Genomic DNA, 25,671 nt, shown 5'->3' on the forward strand with positions numbered 1-25,671 from the left:
GTTTTTAATCAAATTAACCAATTAAATGTGGTAAAACATTTTCATAAAAACCACACAGGTTATGCTGTATTAGAGTATCACCAACGATATTGGTTTATGTCACTTTGCAACATTAAACTGAGGATATTTCAAAATTAATATTTGAAGCATTAACTTTGTGATTTTTCATGTAAAATATTTTGTGTCAAATTTGCAGTCAAATGATATTATTGACGGTTGGGATATAAAGTGGGAGGAGTAATAAAAAGCGAGAAATAATAAATTTTCATCCTTTATTAGACCAGTGCGCCCTAGTCGGTCCAGTTGGTCGGGGTGCCGCCCCATTGGGAGGCAGCTACGGGGGCCACGACCGGTGCGGTCTCGGCGGCCCACTCGTCGTGCGCCTTGGGGGCTCCATCAGCAGCAGGGGCTGCGGGGGCCACGGCTTCCTCGGACCATGAGGCAGCGGCCGCATCTCCTACTACAGCGTCATCCACAGCAGACATGATCGCGGGTTGCTGGGGATTTACAATACATCAATTAATATAATCATCCATTGAAAAAATATACTGTTTGATTACATACGGAGAGTACAGGAAAGCAATATAACTGGTCAATGATTATTCCAGTGTGGATTTGAGTATCAGTCGCTTTTTATTTCTACAATAAAAGCATCTTAAATTTTAAATCAATTTTAATGAAAATTATTTAATATTCTTCAAAATGATTTTATCACAATACAACTGAGGGTGAACATCTAAAATGCAAAATACAGAAAGATTCAAATTATAAATAACTGTTCGATTAATTATTTTCCTGACAGATGTCAAAAGGGGGCTAAGTTTAAGCCAAAACTTAACAAAACCTATCTACATGGGTCACAGTGATGTCAAGAACTTATATGCTATTGACCCTCATTTTTAAAATAAAATGATAAACGAACCTCAGTCTTGGCTGGTGCCATGAGCTCCTTGGCCTGCTCCTCCTTCTCAGACTCATCGGGGTCACGGTAGAAGAACAGGTCTACCACCACGTCCCAGCGTCCCTCGCGCGGGATGAGACCGCGCAGACGCAGCACCTCCCGGGCCAGCATCCACCACATGAGACCGGCCGAGTGTGAGGCCTTGGTGTTACAGGGGATGGCGATGTCCACAAAGCGCAGCGGGGCATCCGTGTTGCAAAAGGCAATCACGGGGATGTTGACGTAAGAGGCCTCGGTGACAGGCTGGTGGTCCGTGCGGGGGTCAGTCACGATCAGCAGGCGGGGCTCACGGAAGGCAGCTTGCACCTGGAAACAAAGTTTAAAATATCGAATTCTCCACTTCTGCTTGTAAGTAGTCATGTTTACAATTCAAGGGTTAGGTTTTAACTTATCTGACATCACCCACTTGTAATGTTCATTATGCATTGACCATAGAACTTTTTTTAAGAAAACATTGTAAAAACCCCCAAAACAAGGATGTCATTCATAAAGTACAAAAGAAGTTGTGAATTGTAATAAGGTGCTGAGCCTGTGCTTACTAAGTTTAAGAGTTGAAAAAGTACATATTGTAAATTCATGGTGGGCGTTATCTATTTAAATAACAGATATTCACGACTAATAAATGTCAAAGTTTTGCAACAATAGGAGACGGATTCATAAAATACTCGCATGATAAAAATGTGAGATTTGCAAATTTTTACATAGAGTTGTAGATATAATTAACATAAATTAAAGAGGCTAGTATTTACCTGATTGGTGAAGGCACCTGGAGTGAACCGTCCAGCGATCGGCGTCGCCCCTGTGTAGGAGCTGAACTTGAGCACGGCTCGCTGGCCGAAGGAGCGCGAGGAGATGGCAAACACCTCCGCCGGGTGCTCGATGGCGGCGATGGCGCGCGCCGCCAGCAGCAGCTTCTCCCACGTGCGCCGCAGGTTGATCACGTGCACACCGTCCGTGCGCCGCTTGTACACATACTGCTCCATCTGGGGGGAAAGGGTAGTGTTAGGATGCGCCGGAAGGGAGACGTAAACAGTGAAGGTCGGTGGGGAATCAGTTGGGAGAATCATATTTCTTCAATTGTTGTCAGACAATAAGGAACATAGATTAATCATCATGTAAAAATCTTTAAATGCTACCTTCCTCAAAAAAGTTCAAAAAAATTTATTCGTCATTCCCTTATCCACATGTAAAAATGCTATCTTTTAATATGCTAAAGAAAATATCGATCTGTCAAAAGCCAGTCTTAGGCCCCGATTAAAATGGGAAGTTGCCTTTGAAATTTGTACACATATTCAATTTTTCATACGGAAAATTTGATTCTAATTGACAGTTTACACCTTTTAGCTCCCTACAGTCCGTATTAAATACTGCAGGGAGACTTATTTTTGGAATCTTTAAGTTCAGCCATATCACTCTACTACTTCGGAAATTACACTGGCTACGTTTTCTACAGAGGGTGGAATACAAGTTAGCTTATGTATAAATCACTGCATAACTCTGCTCCGGAGTATATATATATTTTTTTTAATAAAATAAATATTTGCGTTCTTATGATTTACCCAAATATTTCATTTTTAGGGCCATTATTAACGAGTTGTAAATAACTCAGCATTAGAAAATGGTAATCAAGTTGGGGTAGACTGGGATTCGAACCATGGGCCATTGATCCGTGAGTCCGAGACACTAGCCACGGGACCACAATCACTTGGTAAAGCGCCCTTGAGATATTATAATATTTACAAAATCACTCAGAGAGCTGTATTCTTGAGTTCTGGATGAATAAAATGACTAACCTGGAAGTTGACATTCTCCGAGCCCAGGTGAGTGGTGGCCGCCAACATCTTGGTGACGTCATCTTCACGTAGGGCTAACACATCTAGTCCTCCCGACATTGTTACGTTTACAATGAGTTACGATGTAACCTAGAATCAAAACAAACTGTCGTTTAGAACACAATCATAATATTAACAAACTCAGTGGTAAAAGCACGGTGGTAACTAATCAGTTGGGAGAATCATAAATCATCAATTCATGTCAGATAATTTGGAACATAGATTAATCATCATGCTGGTACCACAGAACTCGAAAACATAAATTAAACAAAATATATGAATTGAACGGAAGAACAAATCAACAGCATTAATTATTTTCGTAGTTCAATTTAAAATACCTGGGAAAAGTTTGACGTTGCTATAAGTATGATGGAAACAAAATATTATAACCTCACTTTCATAACCCTATTCCGTCGTCACTGAGGGAATATCAATTGACTTTAACTATTCTATGATTTGAATAAAATGTATTTGATTGATACTCGCACATATCAAAATAACACCGACAGTTATTTATACAACACATGACAATGTTTGACATTTCGGCGGGCAACATGTCAACAGAAAGTCACTTTAAACAATAAAACTATAAAAACCGAAATTAGTTTTTCACTGTGAAAGTATTAAGAAACTAATAATATTAATAGTTTTTGCGGGTGATTTAAATAACTGATTAAGATGATAACGGAAAATAAAACTTACGCGTGTAAATGCCACTGGGAGTTAGACAAAAATGGACGAGAAAAGACAATTTCCGTTTCCTCCTTAAAGAATCACAATGGCAACATTTTGACGAAATATGAGGCAGTTAAATTATTTATTTGTTATGGGTAAGAACTTCTTAAAATATTTTTGGGAAAATTAATTATATATATTTATGAAATTACCCCAGTATGAAAAAATATTTTTTCTGCTAATGTATTTTATAAATGACGTATAATGAAGAAATGATTTATCGTTTCGAGTATCGATCAACAACTTTTCTTCGTTGCTAAAAGTTTCTGTTTCTATAACTCTTAAAAATTAATTATCCCAGCTGCCTACCTCTTTCCATTGTTTTTCAGAATTGTTACGAGTTATGACATGTATTGTTTATTTACGGAAATTCAATGTATTTAGTAACAATAAATTTCTTTTTGATGAAGATATGATTAAAATAAAATATAAATAAAAAATAAATAAAACTAGGACAAAAGAAAAAAATAATAACCTCCAGACAAGTATTATTCGCAATTCTTACCAAAGTTTTGGACAGCGTAAGCGTTTTAGAGTCCATGGACTTATGCCACATCAGAAAAGCCATATTAGCAAGGTGTAGAGTCTATATAATCAGTGGTGTAGAGTAACTTTCAAGTGATTTCGGTTGACAAACCATTTTTAAATATTCACCCTAAGATGGCATAGTAAATGCCAAGATAATTACAAGGTAATTGCATGGCAATCTAACATATTCTTGGAGATTTTGCATTCACATTTGTGAAGTTTTCATATTTTTCCTAATTTTATCAGTCGCAATCTATTGTAATTGTTTAAATTATATTTGTTTTAAAAGTCAAACTCAATTAGTAATAAATGTGTACTGGATAATAGAAATCGAGTCGTGGGAGAGCAGGGAGCAAATTTGACTCCTTTTTAAATATTTTTTTAATAAGTTTTATTATAATTTTCTTGTGGGAGGGGGTGAATCAATTGATACAAGTCTTACATATAGGTATTTATTAGTAAAAAAGAAAATATAATACATCGTCCATACAGTTTGATTTTGAAAACTTAAAATTAGGTAAAATATATTTTTGCTAACAACTCTAAACTCGATATATATCTTTGTCCACTAAATCGTTAAAACAAAGGCAAGCGGCAGGATTCTTGGAAGCTAAATACAAAGTACATAAATATAATATGAAACGAGATACACACTAAAGGCACCAACTATTGATAAAGCAGGCCGGCAACCGCTCGCATTTGTCAAACGTTCAAGTGGTCTCTTTCTAACAATTCTACTTTTGGCTGCATTCAGTACCGAGCCATACGGATGCCACTTACCTCTACCACTAATTAGCAACACCAAAATAACTTGATTTTGAGATGCGACGATGCTAGAAGGTTCGCTCTTCTATACTTCTAGAGGTAAGATAGCCCGACCTTCGCCTTCGTTTACAATATAAATTTCAACTTATAAGCTATGCGGTATCAAACTGTAAAATGGTTAATGGCAACGGACAGAGTAAAGACTCCGTCATTATATCCCCTGGGGACATACACTAAAATTAGTATTTACAAAAGTACACAACGTAAGTCAAGTTTTCCAATGCCGTTCCTCTCTGATTAGGATGCAACGATACGAGAACGCGACATTGATTTCCACTGTTTAATCCCTGATGAATTCCTTATAGTTTAAAATATTTTTTTTTAATTGATAAATGAGCCTCGATTAATTGGTCAGAATAGTAAAATTATCCGTCAATTGTCAGAAAATGTAATAATTTTGCAATTGTTTTAACATTCAAAATAGAAAGGACACGGCTTATGAGGCTTTTCAAACATGGAGCATATCCTTATTATCTAAGGGAATATATCAAAATTTACAAAATGCCCTCAGTATAAAATACGGATGATTCATTCATAAAAACATAATTATTTTAAATAAAAGCAAACATCTGATGTTGATTTGTCATTCACAAATCCACTTTCATCGCATGATATAGTCTAAACGTGTAAAATGTAGGGGTTTAATATAAATATACAGGTGATAAATGTACTACATAATAATATTATGCTTCTGATCCGTTGTATTCATAGAACTTAATACTAAACAAAAACTGAGACAAATAAATTTATTTTACGTAGTGTAAGGCTTCATAATTGGGAAGGGGGAAATGAAAATACAATTACATAATTCTATATGCCTATTAACAGAATGACATGTGCTCGAGAGATGTAACGAGTGTACTTTAAACTATAATAGCACTTAAGTATGTAATCCTCGGGTCAAACTAACAGTAAAATTATTCAGAATGGGGAAATCTTGCACAAAGGACTGTATTTCACACATCTCCTAGAACTTAGTTTATTTCTTATTATGTACGCAAATACTTGAAGACGGGTGATATTTTTAAGTTAGCGACTAATTGGTGTTGCTTGTATAAAGATGGTCTGCGCATAATTTATCAATTTGTGAATAAATTTGAAAGCGTTATCCATCGTGTGTTGACATACAACAAAAAAAGAGAAAAACAATAATCCACGAAACATGTCACCATTTCATACTGTTTCTAGACTTACTTTTTATGTGATTTCTAGTACAGTAATCTAATTTTGACCAAACAGAATAATGTACATTACCAACACACGCATGCATTACGCCATTAAATTTATTTATCAGACCTTTGTTACCCACAATTACATGTATTCTAGAAATAAAATATTTTTGTATATTATGTTATCAAAAACATGTGGCATTTCAGTTCTAAAATAATACATCGGACTCCCATTTTACACAGTTTCAAACTAACATTTTTTAACATCAATTTAAAAATTCCCAAGAGTAATACTATGTATTTGTTTTGGAATTTCCTACAGCCTTTGAATGTAGTTACCACTCAGGCATAAAGAGGTTTGTTACCATTTCTTTTAAAAATAAAATCAAGATCAATTAACAATTATAAAATTTGATTAAAGAAACCTATTCACTATTATTATTTATTTCAATATACTTTCTTTGGACTGTGTAAAACGCTAGTCCAGTGTAAAACGTTAACTGATACGTGTAGAAAGTAAATAGCTTTATACTGTTGTTATAATGTACTAGATTAAGGTATAAACCTCACAAATCTCTTATATTCTTTGTCAATAATAAAAATGTTAATTTAAAAAACAATTTACAATATATATTTTTTTAGAAACACATGTATATGTTAAATTTATATCTCCATTACTGGCGTTGACACAAAATGATTACATATTGTATTAAAATATGGATGGTAATTGTTCGTTAGAATGATTCCTCATAAAAATATTTGTTCTTATAAAAGCGTGAAATATTCTCTTAGAAATGAATACATATTTAATGATAATGAAATTAACTAAAACTAGGATTTAACAATATTTCCAATGCTTCTACATTAGTGTACAACATTCATACACAAATGATGACATTTTGCGGTAGTCATATTGTTAACAATGCTGCCTTATATTCTTGGATGACAAATTAGAACAGACATTAGAGAACTTATTACTACAAACGTGTTGACAGTTCACACTGATTGTTAACCTTGATGGATTAAACAGAAATGTAGAATGTGGTTGGCCCAAAGTGGGGGGGAATACGGATTAGCATTATAAAAACTAATTTTTATTGGCACAATTACTACTAGAATATGTATAAATGTAAATCCCAGAATCAAATACAGATTTTCAAATAAATTTTAAACTTGATAAAATAAATTATTTTACTTCTTGAACTTTCATGGGCCGCGCTGATTTACAAGTTCCTAATTTTTAATTACATTGCATTCATTAGGAACTTATATTAAAGCATCTGCAAAAATGAGAACGGCTCATGACATAATCATTAAAAAATGTTATCAGCACACCATGAAGATATTACCACCATGAATTGATTTTTAGACATTTTTTTATTCAATAATAAAAAAAATGCAGTTGTTGTGACAATTACGTGTGTAATAAAAAAGGTGAAAAAATATATTCCAAATAGACTGAAAAGATGTTTAATTATTTTTATTCTGATTTGATTAGGTTTTACTGCTGGAAATGAAGTAAAATTGAATATTTGCATTTTTAAATACTATATCGTTAAAACACAATGTACTCTTAGTTTACGGCAGTAATAATATCTCACACGTCTGCTAAGATGTTTTAAGAAAATGCCAAAATCGTATCTCTCGTTTAGGAAATGACATTGGTAATAAAAGACGTAAGTAATTATATGGTAGGAAAAGATATTGTGTCCCTATGAAAAAACAGCCTGGAACCATCAACTACGGTCCTGGATGTGAAATATTTTTTTAAAATAAGACATTTATGCGTCCGTAAGAGTGGATCCTATGAGATAAAAAGTGTCCGTGAACATGTTACTTTTATTTATTTATTGATATTTTGAGTTGGTGTTTTTTTTGCAAGACCCTGAGTTTCAATTTCATTTCATTTCCAGAGGCTGGAATCTGGATTCGGGGGAGTGGGGTTATATTTAGAGTTAAGATGTTAAGTTTGCGGGGGCACAGCAGACGCGGGTGTGGTGTACTATGAGCGGTAGGAGGTGACATAGGTGGCGGGGAACAGCCCCCGTCGGTTGGCGATCTCACCCTGCCACCAGTGCTGGTCGGAGCGGTCGGTGACTGTGATGACGTCTCCGCGCCGGAACTCCAGTTCGCCGGCCTCCTGCGGCGCAAAGTCGTATAGCGCCTGCACCAACATCTACGGAAATATCAATACGCTATTTCAATCAGTATATTGTGCGGGTGGTTGGGTAATAAAATTACACAATGAGCAAGTTTAGTGGTAGGTACCGTTAAATGAATTTTTCAAATATTTTCTTGGACATGATAACGAATATTCAATTGTAAAATGAAACATTTACAAGATGTATCAATTTTTTAAAACGAAAATAGCAAAATTAAACACATTTTAAATACACGTAATCATTCATTCACAAATTAGCTCGCCAATCATAAACGCCTGTTTAACCATGTTACAAAACCAGGCTTGTTAATGAAAATTCTTAGTGGAACTTCATTGTAATTTATTATAGAAATAAAAGACAAGTGATATTTAAATCCACAAATTTGGAATAACCAGTGCCTGGTTCCATCGATTTCGCAACATCTTTATAATAAAGATAAGAGTCTTAAATATGTCACAAAAGTGATGAAACCGGTCACTGATTAATTCAAATTTGTGGATTTAAGTATTATTCGTCTTTAATTTCTATAATAAATTACATAAGACAAAAATCCACAAGACTGTTTAAAAATTCTCCAAGTAAAAACAGCAATGAGGAAGTTTGATGTTACGAGAAATTGCATATGAAAAATGATTTCTTACGCGCGGTAAAAATTAGAGCATTAAATTGTACTGTGAAGTTTATTGAAAATGTATGAAAAAAATAATAAAAATGAACTATTTTGAACAACAAGCCAATTCGCCAATCAGTAGAGCTCACCAAAGAGTAATTTAAAAATTACAAAACTTAAAAAAATCATAGCACTGATAATATATTTTTTAAATACATTTTTTTATTTTCATTTCGGCTTAGTTTGATAGTTTATCAAAATATCACTGAGCTTCTTCGTTCAAAAAATATTAATTTAAAAAAATCAATGACGTGACAAAATAAGTGCCATATAAAAAAAAAACACTAAAAATCCCCATTTTGTAAAATTATAACTAATAAGATTTTAGGGCATACCAGCATTTACTGACAGATCATAAAACTAAATCTACATAGAAGTTAAGTAATATGATTTGATTAGCCCTTTAACAGTTTTATTATTGTTTTCAAATATAAAATGATGAGTCTCACCTGAAAAAAATAATAAACAACATAGAACTTCAAATTTATGTTGAACACATCCCGCTTAACCTTAAAGATACCTTTAAAAATACTGTTTTTTTTTTTTTCAAAAAGCGGTTTTAGTTAACAAACAAAAGCAAATAATTTTAATTGCAATATATGATGCAATTTTTTTGCAGTCACATTAAAATCAATTGCTGTTTTATAAGCAGAAAAACAAAATGCATTAGTTTATTCCATTAGGCGGTGCCATATTCATGTATGAAATAAATATGTATGCAAAAATTTATAGCTAACTAGCATCATGGTATTTGATTAAAGTATTAATTTAGATTCAAATTTAGTTTAAGATAACAATACCTTGATAATCCATAAAAAAACCATAATTAATTCCATCATAACAATTACATTTTTACAAATTATTTATATTCCTACATAGAGATTTAATGCACAATTTTTTTTAAATTGTACATTGGAAAAAATACTTATTCAAAATCTGTTTCTAACAAAAAAATCTTCTAGTCCCTTAAAAGATTGTTTTAAAAAGAATTAAATCATGTACTTTATTTTTTACACTACCAAGAGCGACCGAGAGTCATAATAATTGTACTTTGAAATATGCAATCGCCATAGGTATTGACTTCTAAACTTTTTATTGCTAAACCGAATGAAAGTCATCAAATAAACAGGTTTTAGCACTTTTACTTAAAACAATCGACAGATGAGAAAAATGAAGAAATACAAATGTTCAAATGCGGGCAGAATGGTGAATGTTACAGTGTGCAATATAATCACATACACCAGCCTAAATGTTTTCTTCTCAAAAATCTCTCCACCTCCGTTGAGATCTACCTAAATAAAAACTAAAAAGCTTAAAACATTTCAATAAAAAGCAGAAAATAAATATAAATAACATTCAATAGGAATTAAAGGGATTGAAAAGTGTGCGGTGTGGCATGAGTGTGACACCATAACTATATTTGGTCTTCTTCATGTTAGTAACATGTATATATTTCAAAAGAAAAATCCCTTGATATTCTTGAATGATGAGAATTGTCTACATAATATAAGTTTAAAGGTTCTATGACTATTAGGTTGCTTTGCCAGTTACATTATTGGTTTAATAAATATTAATTCAACTGAAGTACTGCGAAGTACGCATGTCAAAATCATTTGTTTGTGGAACAGGATGACAATGCGAGTCAATTTAGGACTAGTTTTTGACATAAGCGTTGCTATTATGTACTTATTAAAAGCAATATGATAACATCTAGTACACCTATCACACAATCTACTGTAAATTTTCAAAAATACAAATGAATTGAGGTAAAAAAAAGTAATTACTAAATAAAGAGACCAACAATCTACATACTAGTAAAATCATGGATAATTAAAATAATTTTACAATCACAAAAAAATATATTATATATAACAATAATTAAGTTTTTTCTCAGGCCTGGGTGTTTCTATACTGTGATTCACCAATGAAATTGGATTTCTAAAAAAGGGTAAGGCTATTTTTAAATGTATTTTACAGTTATGAACGGGCATTTAGTTGATTTTATTATAATTTACATATAAGCTCACTTTAATATTCATTACGCATCGCCTAAAACTGATATCATTCTTTAGTCTAATTACTGTTATTTTTAGTGAATTTCTGATTACTTAAAAAAATATATATATTATTATTATATTAAATTAGAACTTCAGGAAAAGATCAGTCCTTCTAGAAATCAAGGATAATACGTTAAGCGGACCAATTAGTAATTTATATTCCACATCATCATCATTCCCTTTCCGCACCTAGTGGGCGCATAGGGCACTGCATCGGTACACTAATCGCAGCGTATCTTGATCATTTCTGTTACACGAAGGCAAGGAATTGTTTGCTTCAAATACATAAAGACAAAATAAATAGTAGTATTTCTAGGTCACAAAACGTAAGTACGCGACCTAGAACAGGTGGTAATATCTTAATTCCCAAATTGAAAACAACTACAGCACAACATCATTATACTTACAGAGGAATATTTTTCTTTAATGAAATGAACAAAAATAATAAAAAGTACAGTCAGGAATACAATATATTTAAGAAAGAAGTGAAAAGTTACATTTATAATTCTTCTTTATGTAACACTGATTAAAAACATCGTTTCTATTTTTTTTTTGTAATTAACATATCCTAAAAATATTATTAATTAAAATAAAATAAACTATTGTAAGGTGCCTCTCCCCATTATGTACACAAGAATTATTTCTTTTACGTAATGGGAAACGTTCATGTAAATATATGTATTTAATGAATGTAAAAAATTGTATTTAGTTGTAACATTGTATTTTCATTTGTCTAAATAAAAAAAAAAAAAATTTTTTTTAAAAAGATGACCAGTCTTAAGCTTAAGGTACCAGTCCAGGGACTATGAAATATTCTAGTGTAAAAACACCCTAATAAATGTTACACATCAACCATGTCGGGAATCGAACCCAGGACCTCTTGCGCGGTGGCAAGCACGCTGACCATTACCGTTCCTAAAATTTTAAATAAAACTAGCACAAAAGGTGCGTATTTTTTATCCAAGTTCTATACGGTGAGAAGAGTACTGTACTTTAGTAGATGAAAAGGAAATCTGTCGGTGACAAGTCAAAACAAAGTGAGAGCAACACAAAGGAAAGCGTAAGCTAAGCATGCTTCGTGTGGCGGATGGAATGGGAGCCAATGGATGCGTTAGTATGTCAATACAAAACACCGAGATGGTAGCATCCGAGCCAGCAAAGATTGTAAGTTTAGTACCTCCGCACTGGGTGCTCGCGCGGAGCTTCAGACCTGAAGGAAGACCAAACATTAGCTGGCTGAGGCCACACACTACACAACACTCGTGGCTCCTTATCTTACAATTACACTCTCGCTCTCCGACCCGCCCTCCACTCGACCAAACGGAATAACGAAAACCAAATCGGGAACAGCAAATCAAAATGTATAACAACAAAAATCACAAGCAAAACATAATTGCAACATATTAAAGGACAAAAATTCAACACATTTATATTATGGACGGCAAATGGCAAATAAATTATCGTACAGATGGATTTGATTAAAAATGCGATATTCGGAAACATAACTTGTGTAGATAATGCGTGTTATTACTTAATTCAATCAAATATAGCCTTTTAAAATTTCTACGTTAAATAACATACATACATCAAAATCATAGACACATTGCATTCGAGGAGGTTGAAAACCATTCAAATGGAATCTTAAATACAAGAGGGTTTACTAAAATAAAACAATTCATACAACAAAAACATATACAATATAAACTCCGCTCATTCACTCTGCACTTGACAAGAGCCGAAACGGGGAACTTTATTGTTTCAATGGATGGATCAGAGAAAATAATCTAATTGAGTATTCATTTACTCTCCATAAAGACAACAAAATGTTTGAATGAATTTTGAAACCCTAATGGCAGATTTGTTATTTTGAACAAATGTAGTCTAAGAATGCAAAATGTCCTCCAGTTTATGGCAACTGTGGGTGAGTTTGCGTTACCTCCTCTGGCACCATGTCCTGCAGCTTGACATCCTGGGAGCGGGAGACAGAAGCCGTGCGATGATACTCTACCAGTTCATTCAGGGAACCAAACTTCACCACCCACAGGAAGAATTTCCCACCCGCGTCTCTCAGAACTTTGAAATGCTGCACGCCATCCGAACACCTGGAAAGAAAAAAATATTTGAAACACACATCAGGCCTATCATAATAAAAATGAAACAAATCTAAATCTTTTCAAAATTTTGGTTATGGAAGAAATTAATAGAAATATAACTGAGTTGTGTGATTGCTTAATATTTTTTTTATAGTAGACCTCGGTCCATACACGCTTTTCTTAATTATTTAAATTTTACTTTGTTAGCTTTTGCGGCAGACAGTTGAACTATTTAGGTCCAACTAACGTGTAGCTGTGTTTGGATTAAACTATTAGGAATAATTTGATACAAAATGTTAGTCGAACTAGGATCTGGGCTTAAAGGGAGAGGTTTTTTTTTTCAGATTAAGCAATATGAGAACACTCGCCCTCTACCCTTTAAACGCGAGAACTAATTTATGTGGAACTTGTCACAATCGATTTACACGGGTTGCAGTGACGTCAGGAGCATTTATAGCACTGACTCCCCTGTTTCAGAATAAGAATAATTAATCAGATTTCTTGGTTTAGTTTTACACATTTACTAATTAACCATTGAGCACTTTCACTTGAGAAAGCATCTTGCAAGAATGGTAAATATTAAAGTTAACAACATTTTTCACCTCAATACTAATTTTACATGTTTGAAGAGACAAAAACAATGGGGCATTAAAGATATGGGTATTATTTTGATATTTTGAATCTAAATTATTAGCTGTAGAGTTTCATCAAAAAACATTTACAGAAACTAGCTGTTCACGATCTGGTGCCAACCATAATGTATGAGAGCGAAGTGTGGAATTAGTAAAATAATTATGAAAATAGGTTGAATGCTGTCAAATAGAATAATAAATCACAGAGGCACTCCTTACATGTTGGTCCAAGATCCTTCAATCTTCTACCTAAAGAATTACAAAACATTAAATCGCTGGTATAGTTTAAAGTAGGTTTGAAACAGATAGAAACCTTTTTGATTTTTTTAAATTTAAAATAAAAATGCATACCGCAAATAAATCCTGTTTTCGTAATATTGGCATTTGTTAATTTTCTTTATCTTTTCTTTTCTTTTCATGGTCATGTCATACCATATCCATATGCTTTAAACTTATTAATCATTAAAAAAGGAATGGCCCACGCTCGGACGCCGAAGTCTTTGTGGACATTCTTTCCAAATTATGTTATAGCTTAATTTTAAGATGTATTTTTTAAAAGTGTATTTATATAAATAAATTTCTATGTGTATCTAAATATGTATGGAAAAATAAACAAATAAAAAAAATATATAATAATGAAAATGAAATGTAGCTTACTTGACAGACAGTGAGAAGTCCCCAGGACTGGACTCGCTTATGCGGATGAGGAATCCACCTTCACTTTTGTTAAGGAGGAGTTTTTCTGCGTCAGCTCTTGTGATTCGCCCATAATACCAGCTAGAAAACAAAATAAACTTTTAATATAAAGGAATAGTTAAAAAGCGTTCAATAGTTTTGCGTTCATTAGTAAGTGTATTTATAATTTTTGTTCAAATGTTTTTCAGTTTAAAAAAAATATATTTTGGTTTTTTCATAGACAGGTTACTTTTTCTCTCTACACTTGTACAGTGCTTAGTAACAACAGTATTACTAACACATTAACATAGGGTTACTAAACAATATTCTTAAATGACTGCTAAAAATATTGTTCTGCAAACGGTGCTGTAATGTCGTGTTACATTAAGCAAAAGATGAGATATTTTTAAATACAGGTTTAAAAACAAAAATTTGACACATAAATATATGGGGTGGCTTTTCCTGACTGACTTCTTACTAGGAATGCTGGGCTACTAATAACCGTTTGAGAAGAAATATTCATTTGGATGTTCACTTTTTTCAACTGATCGATGGTCGCATACATAATTCGGATATTCTGAATAAATTTGGTCTATTTGTCCTTGATAATTATCTTCGACAAAGGCAAAACAGGTTGTTCTACCTACCACGATGGAGAACCAACCTGCCAATGGTTATGCCAGTAAGTAGAGCAATCGTGCTATTCGATCGTATCGCATCGGATGTCGATGTATTTTGTGACAGTGGGATTTCTCTCAGGAAGGCAATTTCCTAATAATTGTAATATGTATTTATTGTGTATGCAGAAAATTTGTAATTCAATATTAAATTTGGTAATGTATCCAAAATAAAACACGTTTGTTGGATTTTAATTCTACTTGATTTTTTAAAAATATACAAGAGCGTATATTGTGACACATTTTGTCTTGTTAGGACATTTTCAAACTAACTTAAATATTTACAAAGTTTTTTTATGTACAGAAATATATATATATGTATATACAGAAGTACATACAGAAAATTTGTTAATATTTAAGTTAGTTTGAAAATGTCCTAATAAGACGAACGGGTCACAACATACGCTCTTGTATATTTTAAAAACTAAAGTAGAATTAAAATCCAATAAACTTGTTTTATTTTAGATACATTACCTAATTTAATATGTATGTTCAATTCACATGACTTTTTTTCTTCTTTCTTCTATTTAATCAATCTGTTATGTATTGAGAATGAATTGGATACTCTGTAATATTCTCAATGTAAATTTTAAAAATGAAATAAAATAAATATACTGTTAAATAATCTATTTCTGATAATTCAAAAAAATAATCATATAATTTAGGCCTGTTATAGCAAATGTGGGTTAAGATGAATTGGCAATTAACCTTCAATATAATTGATCAAACAGTGGCACTATAATTTTTCAGGATAAAACTGTTGACATGAATCCTTTATTTTGTGATTAATTTTAGAGGAGGAATGTATTTGGCTTTTATGTGTAATGTATTTTGTATTTTATATGCGTAAAATTCTAATAATAAATACACAATAAATGAAGAGATTAAAGGTCAGCTTTAGAAATAAGACTTAAACCACATTTTAGATTTTTTAGATCAATGCTTTTTATGCTGATTTCCTATCCGACTTCTCCGATATTAACATACCACTCCCTATTCATATTCTAACTCTCCTGTCCCCACCCAATAAACTTGTAATTAAAATTCTATGTAAATATCTAGTAATAAATGTTATTAAGTTGTAAATATGTTATATAATGTGTAAAGTTTTCTAAATATTAAATACCAACACCTAACTACTATTAACCGTGTTGTCCAGATGCCCTTTGAAATATATGTATTGTTTATGTAATAATATTAAATTTTTATTTTTGCTATTTTTAAATTATGTATGTGCTCCACTTTCCGTTATGTTGTATCCCAACTCAACACAGGGCCCTAGGCTTCATAATAATATATATGTATTTGTACGAATAAATAAAAAAAATGTAGAAAGCATGCACAAAGAAATTGGCTTGCTCACAGTAAAGCAACAAATCAAATATAATGAAGCAATTTTTATACATAAAGTAATTAAGGGGATGAATAAAATAAAAAACAATCAAATTTAACCAAAAATGTCATACATATGAAACTAGGGATAAAAAAAAAGATAAGATTACCAATGAGGAGAAAAACAGAATCTCAAAACTCATTGTACAAGGGATTGAAGCTGTACGATGAGTTACCTGAAGAAATAAAAGAAATAGAAAGGGTTGAATTATTTCAAATTAATTAGAAAAAATAAGTTCTTGAAAAATGTTGATCAAAAATTGTAATGTTTTTGAATGTTTATATTGGTTCTTAAGATTTTATGAACAAACCCAATGAAGCATAAATAAATCAAATAAATATCTAAACAAACGAAAACTCGACACTGGCTAGAACGCCCCAGTTGGGAGGTGTAAAGGCCATAAGAATCGAAGAAGAAGAGATTGAAGAAACAAAACAATAAAATAATAGCTAAATGAGAAAATCAACCTATGTGTTTATTTGATATGAGAAAAACAAAAGGAAAACACTTAGTTTGAGAATAATGCAACGCAATATATTGTTAACAGAGCAATAATTTTCTTACAATTATCATGTTACATTTTTCTTTATGAGGCATGGGAAAAAACGCAAATTTGAATACATAATAACAATTAAATTTTCTTTTTAACATTAGACCAATTTACTTGTGTAAATCTTTACATTAATTCATCATCATCTATTGTGTATAGGGCACTGCATTGCTACAATAAATGCAAAGTATATCATCATCTGTTACAAAAAGGTAAGGTGATCAGTCTTACGTTTCAGGTGCCCGTCTTAGAACATAAAATATTGCAATGTAGAACTACCTTTGAAACCAAATATGTATTTCATGTCAACCTTCCCAGAAATCGAACCCAGGACCTCGAGCATGGTAGACGAACGCGTCAACCACTACACAACGGGGCGGACTTATCTCCACTCGATTTCTTTTAACAGGAATTTGAAGAGAGTAGCCATCGAGTCGAAAACACTCGTCCAGGACTCTAGTTCTATTTCACACACGGAACTGTACTCGCAATTCACCCGGACACATCACAATTATTAATCAATTCAAAATTATTAAAATTACCATCCATACATATTTCATGTTACATTAGAATATATTATTTGTGAACACTACAAACATAATATGCAGTGTTGACAAAACAATATAATCTACATACGAGGCATTAAAATAAAAATTATAACTCGCAATTTCGCGCATGCAATAATAATATAAAAACATTTATTTTATTGATTTGATGTTAATGTTAACGAAAAGGCGGACTGTAAATGAAAATCGAATTTCATTCAGTTTTGTTATTGGGAAATATTTGAGAAAGGAATATCCATGGTACATGGAGTGGATACCTACCTTTAATATAATCTGAATGTTCTTCAATTTCTGGCACTGGATCACAAATGAACTTTAATATGACAATGTTTTCCTCGACGCGCGACGATTCCAACCACTTTTTATCCAATTTTATGTCAAGTCAAAAATGTTGTTTTGTTTTTGTTCTAAATCTGAATCTTCTAATTTTTAATATCTTCTATTTTGATGTTAGGTAGGTACCATAAGGATGGGTCAAAGGAAGGATGGGAAAGAAAGGTAATCGGCCAGGAATAGTATCGATAAATGCTGTTATTTACTTAACAGTTACATAATAACTTAAATACCTTCTAATACATACTAATATTGTAAATTCGAAAGTGTGTTCGTTTCTGTTTGTGTTTAAGAAAATAAATATATCTATCAATAATAATCAGCATAAAAAACCTAAAACAGTGTAAGCCACTCTCCAAGTACAAGAGCTAGTCTCTTTTTTGGAAAGAAACAGCTTTAAGATAACTAAATAAATATAAACGTAGATTGTAATACAAAAAAAAGTATCATTATTTTTGTAACCTTATTAGTTAAATAAAAAATGAAGAAGGGTCACTGAGATGGTTAGGTCATGTAGGAGTAATGGATGATGAGAGAATTGTAAAACAGATATATATGGATCGATGAGTGGATCAAGCCAAATAGGTAAAATGTGTATACTGTTTATAAAATTTGGTCTATTGGACTGTATAAATTGGTTATGTTTTTTATGATTATTTTAGTTTATGTTGTTTATTATGTTAATGATAATGAGGTTAATTAGATTAATTACGTTTTATTATTATTATTATTATTATGTTAAATAACTAATTAAGGCATGTTTCACATTTTGTAAAATGTTTCCCTCGGCACGGGACACCCCACATTATTCTGTATAAAAAAAAGAATCCAATGTTTTTCTTTTTTTTTCCTTTTGTTTAGGATTGTTTTATTAGTATAGGACTACTTATGCTCTAAAGATAAAAAATCTCCATCTTAGAACAGGCAGAGCTATGTTAGATGGAGACTATCATAAACAGAGAATACTCCGTTTTCATTTTACATTAATTAGTTTTATATAGATTCCCTGTTAAAAATAAAAAAAAAATAAAATTAAAAAAATAAATGTAATAGTTTAAATAAATAAATATGGCGAGAATAAATGATAACATAGGACGAGGACGACCATGAACGACATGGCATGATCAGATAAACCAAAATCTCAAGTCTCCTCTGCCTATCCCTACGGAGAAATTGCATGGTGGTAGTAGGAGTAGTAGTAATCTAAATTGAACTGAGTAATTAATGTTGACAGCTGCTCTGGCTACTACAACACACAAAACCAATAAATGATTACCCCATTACAAGTAGTAGGCACACACTAACCCCCCGTAACATTTCCTTTATTTGGATTTCAATAATGAGTTATTGTTATTCCGAATAGGGCTCTGTAATAACAATTCAAATGCTAATCAAATTTGTAAGCAGTTCTCAAGACTTGTTTTGATAGGAATATGAAAATTTGCATGATTCAGCTTTTAGTAGTAGCGAATATGTTTGGGTTCAGAGAAAATAAATATTTATGGTAAGATTTTTAGTCTGTAGTTTTTATCTTATTTTCAAGCCCAAATTCTTCGAAAACGTGTATTTTGTGCCAAATCTTTTGAGGACATTATTGTTAAAAAGACAAAAAACTGATGCGCTATGAAGTAAGTATTGCAAAAGATTCAAATTTTTTTTAATATCAAAAGCATTTTTCACTTTTTGGTATGACATTTTACACTTATTTATTTATAAATTTGTATAAACCACTTTAACTTTAGAGTTATATGTCGACCGGTTCCGAGGTTACTTCCTCATCATCGGGACTTGAGCTAACTTAGAATTACGGCGGCCTCCGTGGTGTAGTGGTCAAGACGCTTGACTCACGCACGGAAGGTTCCGGGTTCGATTCCCGGTGAGAACACAACAATTAAAAGTGTGATTTTTCTCAAGCCTGGGTGCTCTGTGATGTAATTCACCACTGTAATTAGGCCTCCTGGCCTGTTGTGGTGCAAAAAAAAAAAAAATGTTTAAAAAAATGTTAAAAAAAAAAAAAAATTACTCCCCGTAATAAATAATCAATTGAACTTAACTTCGAGTCCTCTTTTAAAAATATTCCCATTATAATTCATATTATCCTCTTTCTCTCTGCTTTCATTCTTCTGTTTCTTTCATACAATATTTTATAATATAAATAGCAACGCAAGTAATTTTAAGTTGGTTCAAGTCCTGAAGACGAGGAAGTAACCTCGAAACCGGTCGACGTGTTTTATACAAAATTATGAATAAATAAGTGCAAAGATTGCTTTTTAATTTTGGATCAATTAGTATGTATAATTAGTATATTATGTTACTTTTAAAGTAATAAATACCGCATAAAATACAATTGAAACACATTTTATTATGTATTTTACTATCGATACACCGCAATCAGGGTTAAAGGATATACTCTTATATCACTGATTCTTATCCATTTTATCATAGATATGTAAATTAGTCTGGCCGAGTTGAAGGTAGGAGAAGCCGGGGTAGAATCCCATATAGATGGACTGACCAAATAAAGGTGGCTACGGGGTTAAAATTTGATGAGTCAGTTCGTCGGGCTGAGGACAGACTGGAGTGAAACAGACTAATCAGAAGTGTTCATGGTGATCACGATCCTCAGCATTGAGGGACCGACTTGGAAGAAGATGTAAATTAAGAAGAATATAGACTTTAGAGAGTTTTCAAATATTTAATAACCCAATGTTAATGTATCAGTGCCTGTCGGTGAACCAAGTACACATGCAAATTTAATTTGTGTTGGTAGGCACACATAAATCAGAGGTTATTGAATGGACTGTAAATATCTTTGTAAATACAATATATATATAATTTTTTTTTAACTATTGAAAAAATCAATATTCGTCCCTTACTATTTTCTCAAATATTAACTAACTGTTCTGGAAAATGGGAATCAAGAAGTGGTTTGAACTTCGATCCCCTTATTTGCGAATCTGGGATACTACCACAGAACCAAAACCCAGTTTAAGTTATCACCTTACATACTGTGTGACTTTCTAAATTCTGCCTAAGCATATTTACATTAATTTTTTTACAGTTGATTTTAATGTTCTGATATTCTTGACATTTCACTTGGTCTACTTTTCAGAGAAAACACTAAACTAAATGAACTGTAAACTGCGTACATTTTTACTAGAAGCTGTTACTATTTTTTTCATTGGTATGATTGAGGCTTTATAATAACTGACCTAGGGCAGTAATTAAAAATGGCTGGTAGTTATCACGATTGAATGGGGTTTACATACATATATCATTGTGTACATTGATTTGTTGTATGTAAATGGAGTGTATGAGAAAAAGTGCTAATTATTCAGAATATTATTAGTCACAGAAGGAGAATACAAAAGTCCTACAGACACAGCCAAGTGGTGTACGGTGGAGACACAACAATAGGAGCGCACGTGAGAAGTAGGCCTCCATATAAAGAATAGACTTCATTTAGAATTAAGTATCATAATACATAATTTTCATTTGTTACTTTACATATACTTTACTCAGTTTGCTGTAAAAATCACCATTTTTTGTTTTGCTAACTTTAACTTGAATTGTATAAATAAAACACTTTGTTTTAAGTCCACTGAGTTTATATATTTAACACGACATGTTTCGGACACGCAGTTCTGTCCATCTACAGGTGTATTTAAAAACTCTATTAACTCTCTAACTACTATTTAAAAAGTTTTTAAATACACCTGTAGATGACAGTACTGCGTGTCCGAAACATGTCGTGTTAAATATATAAACTCAGTGGACTTAAAACAAAGTGTTTTATTTATACAATTCAATATGTTATTCCACAATGTTAACGCCGAGTCAATAAATAATATAACTTTAACTTTAATTTTTTCCATAAAGCCGTTGTAATTTTTAAACACATTTAATTATGTACCTAAATGCTTATATGCAGTATTGTATCTTTATATATCTATAAAGCATAATGTCATTTGTTTCTTTATTCTTATTGTTGTTTATTATATACGGGCTGAACCCGGCAATGCTTTGATGCAATGCTAGATTTGAGTACATTTTTTTTGTATATGCATTCTCGCCAAATGCAGCCCAGGTGAACGATGAATAAAACATTTACGCTCCTAACTTTTTTCTACTCAACAGATTGAAAATTAGCTATAAATATTTCCATGGCAAAGCTCATCTTTTTGCTGAAAACCGCACGTAAATCGGTCCAGTAGTTATTAATTCTATCGAGGACACAGATATGAACATTGCTTTTTATATATGTATATATATATACCTGCATATTAACTTGCTCTGCCATAAACTTTTTAATTTTAATCTTATACCTGTCATGTAAAAGCCCACTGTGCGTATATAGATAATAAATAAATAAAAACAAGGTAGGAATCTCAAAAGCCATGTTGTTAAAGTAAGTATAGATATTTAAACAAAAAGATAGACATTTCAACAAAAGGAAAAATCACAAAAGAAATTTAAAATATCACGACAGTTTCATTTTTTTATACTAAAAATAATTTGTAAGATTTCAAATAAAACATATATTTTTTAAATAAAAACATATACTTTAACCTATATGTTTTTATTTAAAATAAAATTTTGATAAGTGTATTAATTCACATAAATGTAACTCAATCAAAGGGATTGAAACCAGATTAAGAAGAATGCTGGCACAACGAATGTCTCAAACAAGTAGAAGAATTTGTGTATCTGGGAAGCATGTTTTCAAGAGATGGAAGAGTAGAAAAAGATGTTGAAAGGAGAGTGAATGCGGGCAACAAAATGAACGCCGCACTAAGCACAGTAATTGCTAATTAAAATATGTCAATCTAAGCTAAACTGGCAGTGCACAACGGAGTTTTAGTCCCAACACTTATGTATGGAAGTGAAACATGGAACCGGCAGAGGAAGGATGAAAGCCGAGAGAACGCGGTTGAAATGCGATCTCTTAGACAAATGTGTGGGAAATAAATGTATGACAGGTTTACGAATGATGAAATCAGGCGAGAGTGTAAATCTGAGTCAGGTGTAATTGATAAGATAAAAAAAGGGTATCTGAGATGGTTTGGTCATGTAGAACGAACGGAGGACGAAAAAATGGTAAAACAAGTTTATATGGCGAAAATGAACAGTAATGTGAGATGAGGTCGACCAAGATGTGGCATGATCACATGAACCAAAATCTTAAGTCTGATCATATCAAAAGCAGGCAGGTCCACTCTCTCTACCTACCCCTACGGAGAAATGGCGTGATGGTAGTAGTAGTAGCTGTCATAAGAACATTTTTTTAATTTTTAGTAAATGTTATAATTACTTTTAAATATAATAAAAGTGAAATATTTGCATGTGCTCTCTTTAAAATGACGAATTTTCATGAAAATATCAAAAATGTATTTGTGCAGCTGACAGGTGGTATGTCTTTACTTCAGGAAGACGAAAAAACATCCAAAAACCACAAAATTTGACTAAACATGAGCTGATTTCCTACAGATGTCTTACTTAGAAAAGATTAACATTCATTAAACATAATTAAAATACATCACAGTCAAATTCTAAGTTTGTAATTCTGTAATTTTCTATCCTCAATCCAATTAAAATAAAATCATTTATATACTAAAAACATACTAGTTTTTTTTATTATTTGTTAAAATTTAAAAACGAAAGTTAACAAAACCTAGATCACGTCAAACTAATAATAAATAAAAGTTTATAGTACAAAACATGTTTCTAATACAAATAAAAAACATAGGAAATTATAATAAAAAATCAAAACGGGTTGTGGTCCCGTGGCTAGTGTTACGGACTCACGGATCAGAGGTCCAAGGTTCGAACCCCACTCTACCCCAACTTGATTTCCATTTTCGTTATTTACAACTCGTTGAAAATGGCCACCAAAATTGAAATATTTGAGTAAATTATAACGCTAATATTTTATTTTTAAAAAATCATCAAAAAATAAAACAATAGTACGAAATAATAGGTTTAAAGAAATAAATTTAAGCAATGTAAAATAAATTTTGAACACTGTACAGACCTCCTTAGAACAGGTTTCCCTAGTAAGGAGGACTCTTGAATTCTGTGTGTGAAAGGAAAAATGGAATGAGTAAAAAAAATCGAGTTTTGAGTTAAGTATGCAGAGTGGTTCTTTCGATACATATCTACCGAGGCAAAAATGAGATGAGTAAGAAAATTAAAGAAAATATGATTTTATTTTGAAAAAGGACAAATGACATGAATGATTATTTCAAATATTTGGCAAGGATTAATGGAATAAGTGTACTTATTCCACTGAAGCATATTTTTTTAACGTTTAGTTGGCAAGGAACAATGACATAAGTCAACCTGGTTCAATGTTCCTTTCCGCTTTTGACCATATTTACTATACTCTGTCGGCCATTTTGTATTCACATAAATTAGTATCCTTTATATGAGTATGATTACTCTAGAAGGGATACAGGTGACAGAAAGTTTTTGCCAGTAGGCTTAACTCTGGCCTAAGGTTTATCGGTTTTGATTCGGTATCAAATGACATGAGTGTCCATTTTAATAAATGATGACAGAATATTTGGAAAGGAACACTGGCATAAGTCAGAAAAAAGAAATAAATTATTAAGTTACACTATTTTAGGTTACATTAAAAATTAATATACATTCTCAAACCTACTGGTACAAAAATTCATTAAAAATAATAAAGCCGTTTACGATTTGTAGGATATTTCATAAAAAAACCGAAATTCTTCCATTTTGTTTTGGCTCTCCTGAAAACCTGCATTTTTTTACTCATTCCAATATTCCTTCCGCACACAGAATTAATTTTGAATGCATTTTAAATATAATTATAGTATAATAAGAAATTCGGTTACTTAATGAGGAACTTCAGCCCTATTGGAAATTGGATACAAAAAATGTTTTCTTGAGCGTGGTAAAAATTAGAGCATTAAATCGTATGGCAAAGTTTCTTGAAAATGTACAAAAAAAAATAATATTTTAACCCTTACCGGTCCAATGTCGAATCTCATTCGACATCGATTTTTCCCATATATCATACTTTGGAAAATTATAAAAACTAATATTTTCATTTAAAAAAAATAAAAACTCAATTTGTAGTAAAAACGAGATTTATTTTTGAAATGTACACAGTAATGGCCTTATAGTATGATATATGGAAAAAATCGATGTCGAATGTGATTCGGCATTGGACCAGTAAGGGTTAATAAAAACGCATTGCTTTGATCAACGTCACTGGTTCATATGAACCAACCAATGATATGAGAGCTGTGAAGGATATCCAGTTAGCTTACTGTAAACGAACCAATCGGAAGAACTAAGGAGTTATTTCAGAAATACAAAATTTTTAAAAATCATAGCGCAGATAATGCGATATATAAAAAAAAATTGGCTTAGTTTAATAGTCTATTAACAAATAAAAAAAGACACTGAACTTTCTCACTGACAAATGTACGGATATATAAGGTAATTATTTTGTTAACAATATTTTGAGTTCATCTAAATGTTTGTAGACAAGGACCGGATTTCACCCCTTGGGGATTTATTAAGATGAACATAAGTACAACAAAGTTAGAAGGCTATGGAAGTCAAGATATTTACAGGGCCTACGAACTGTCATTTGACACCCACATAAACCAGCCAATGACAGGTCATAAGCCCTGAAATTTCCTAGACTTCCATATTCCATTCTCTAAAATGTTCTCCATCTCTGTTGTAATTATTTTACATTATATGTTATTATTATTTTATCAACAACAAATTAAATTAACTTTTAAATAATAAACATGAAATAATAACGACATATTTT

At 31.9% G+C, this 25,671-nt stretch overlaps 2 protein-coding genes across 3 annotated transcripts in view; both read right to left on the reverse strand.

The window, feature by feature from the left end:
- Positions 1 to 255: 255 nt before the first annotated feature.
- sta (stubarista 40S ribosomal protein SA) lies at positions 256 to 3,529 on the reverse strand. The gene is made up of 5 exons (XM_088235652.1): positions 3,496 to 3,529; positions 2,755 to 2,883; positions 1,711 to 1,944; positions 923 to 1,267; positions 256 to 497 (listed from the first exon to the last, which is right to left on the reverse strand). Exons 2-5 carry the CDS (start codon positions 2,851 to 2,853, stop codon positions 291 to 293), a joined length of 885 nt encoding a protein of 294 aa, XP_088091778.1. The 5' UTR covers positions 2,854 to 2,883; positions 3,496 to 3,529; the 3' UTR covers positions 256 to 290.
- Positions 3,530 to 7,539: 4,010 nt separating this feature from the next.
- The window catches only part of drk (growth factor receptor-bound protein 2 drk), a 29,290-nt gene continuing 11,158 nt past the window's right edge, over positions 7,540 to 25,671 (reverse strand). The window contains exons 3-6 of one of the 2 annotated variants that reach the window (XM_088235718.1): positions 14,322 to 14,441; positions 12,876 to 13,041; positions 12,117 to 12,149; positions 7,888 to 8,226 (exon numbers count right to left, since the gene is read on the reverse strand). In XM_088235718.1, coding sequence (XP_088091844.1) covers positions 12,144 to 12,149; positions 12,876 to 13,041; positions 14,322 to 14,441 — 292 coding nt within the window. In that variant the 3' untranslated portion in view covers positions 7,888 to 8,226; positions 12,117 to 12,143. Of the gene's footprint in view, positions 8,227 to 12,116; positions 12,150 to 12,875; positions 13,042 to 14,321; positions 14,442 to 25,671 lie in introns of both variants that reach the window. The other variant, XM_088235710.1, reaches the window with a different exon arrangement.

Source organism: Micrasema longulum, unplaced genomic scaffold (genome assembly GCF_059751315.1).
Source record: "Micrasema longulum isolate JH-2025_06_02 unplaced genomic scaffold, ASM5975131v1 h1tg000095l, whole genome shotgun sequence".
Lineage (NCBI taxonomy): Eukaryota > Metazoa > Arthropoda > Insecta > Trichoptera > Brachycentridae > Micrasema > Micrasema longulum.

Bases quoted from the DNA above. Each gene is read 5' to 3' on its own strand.
- sta (XM_088235652.1), bottom strand. From the start codon at position 2,853: ATGTCGGGAGGACTAGATGTGTTAGCCCTACGTGAAGATGACGTCACC. The intron at 1,268-1,710 runs GTAAATACTAGC...CTTTGTTTCCAG, and splicing joins CAGGTGCCTTCACCAATCAG to GTGCAAGCTGCCTTCCGTGA. The intron at 498-922 runs GTTCGTTTATCA...GTAAATCCCCAG, and splicing joins TGGCACCAGCCAAGACTGAG to CAACCCGCGATCATGTCTGC.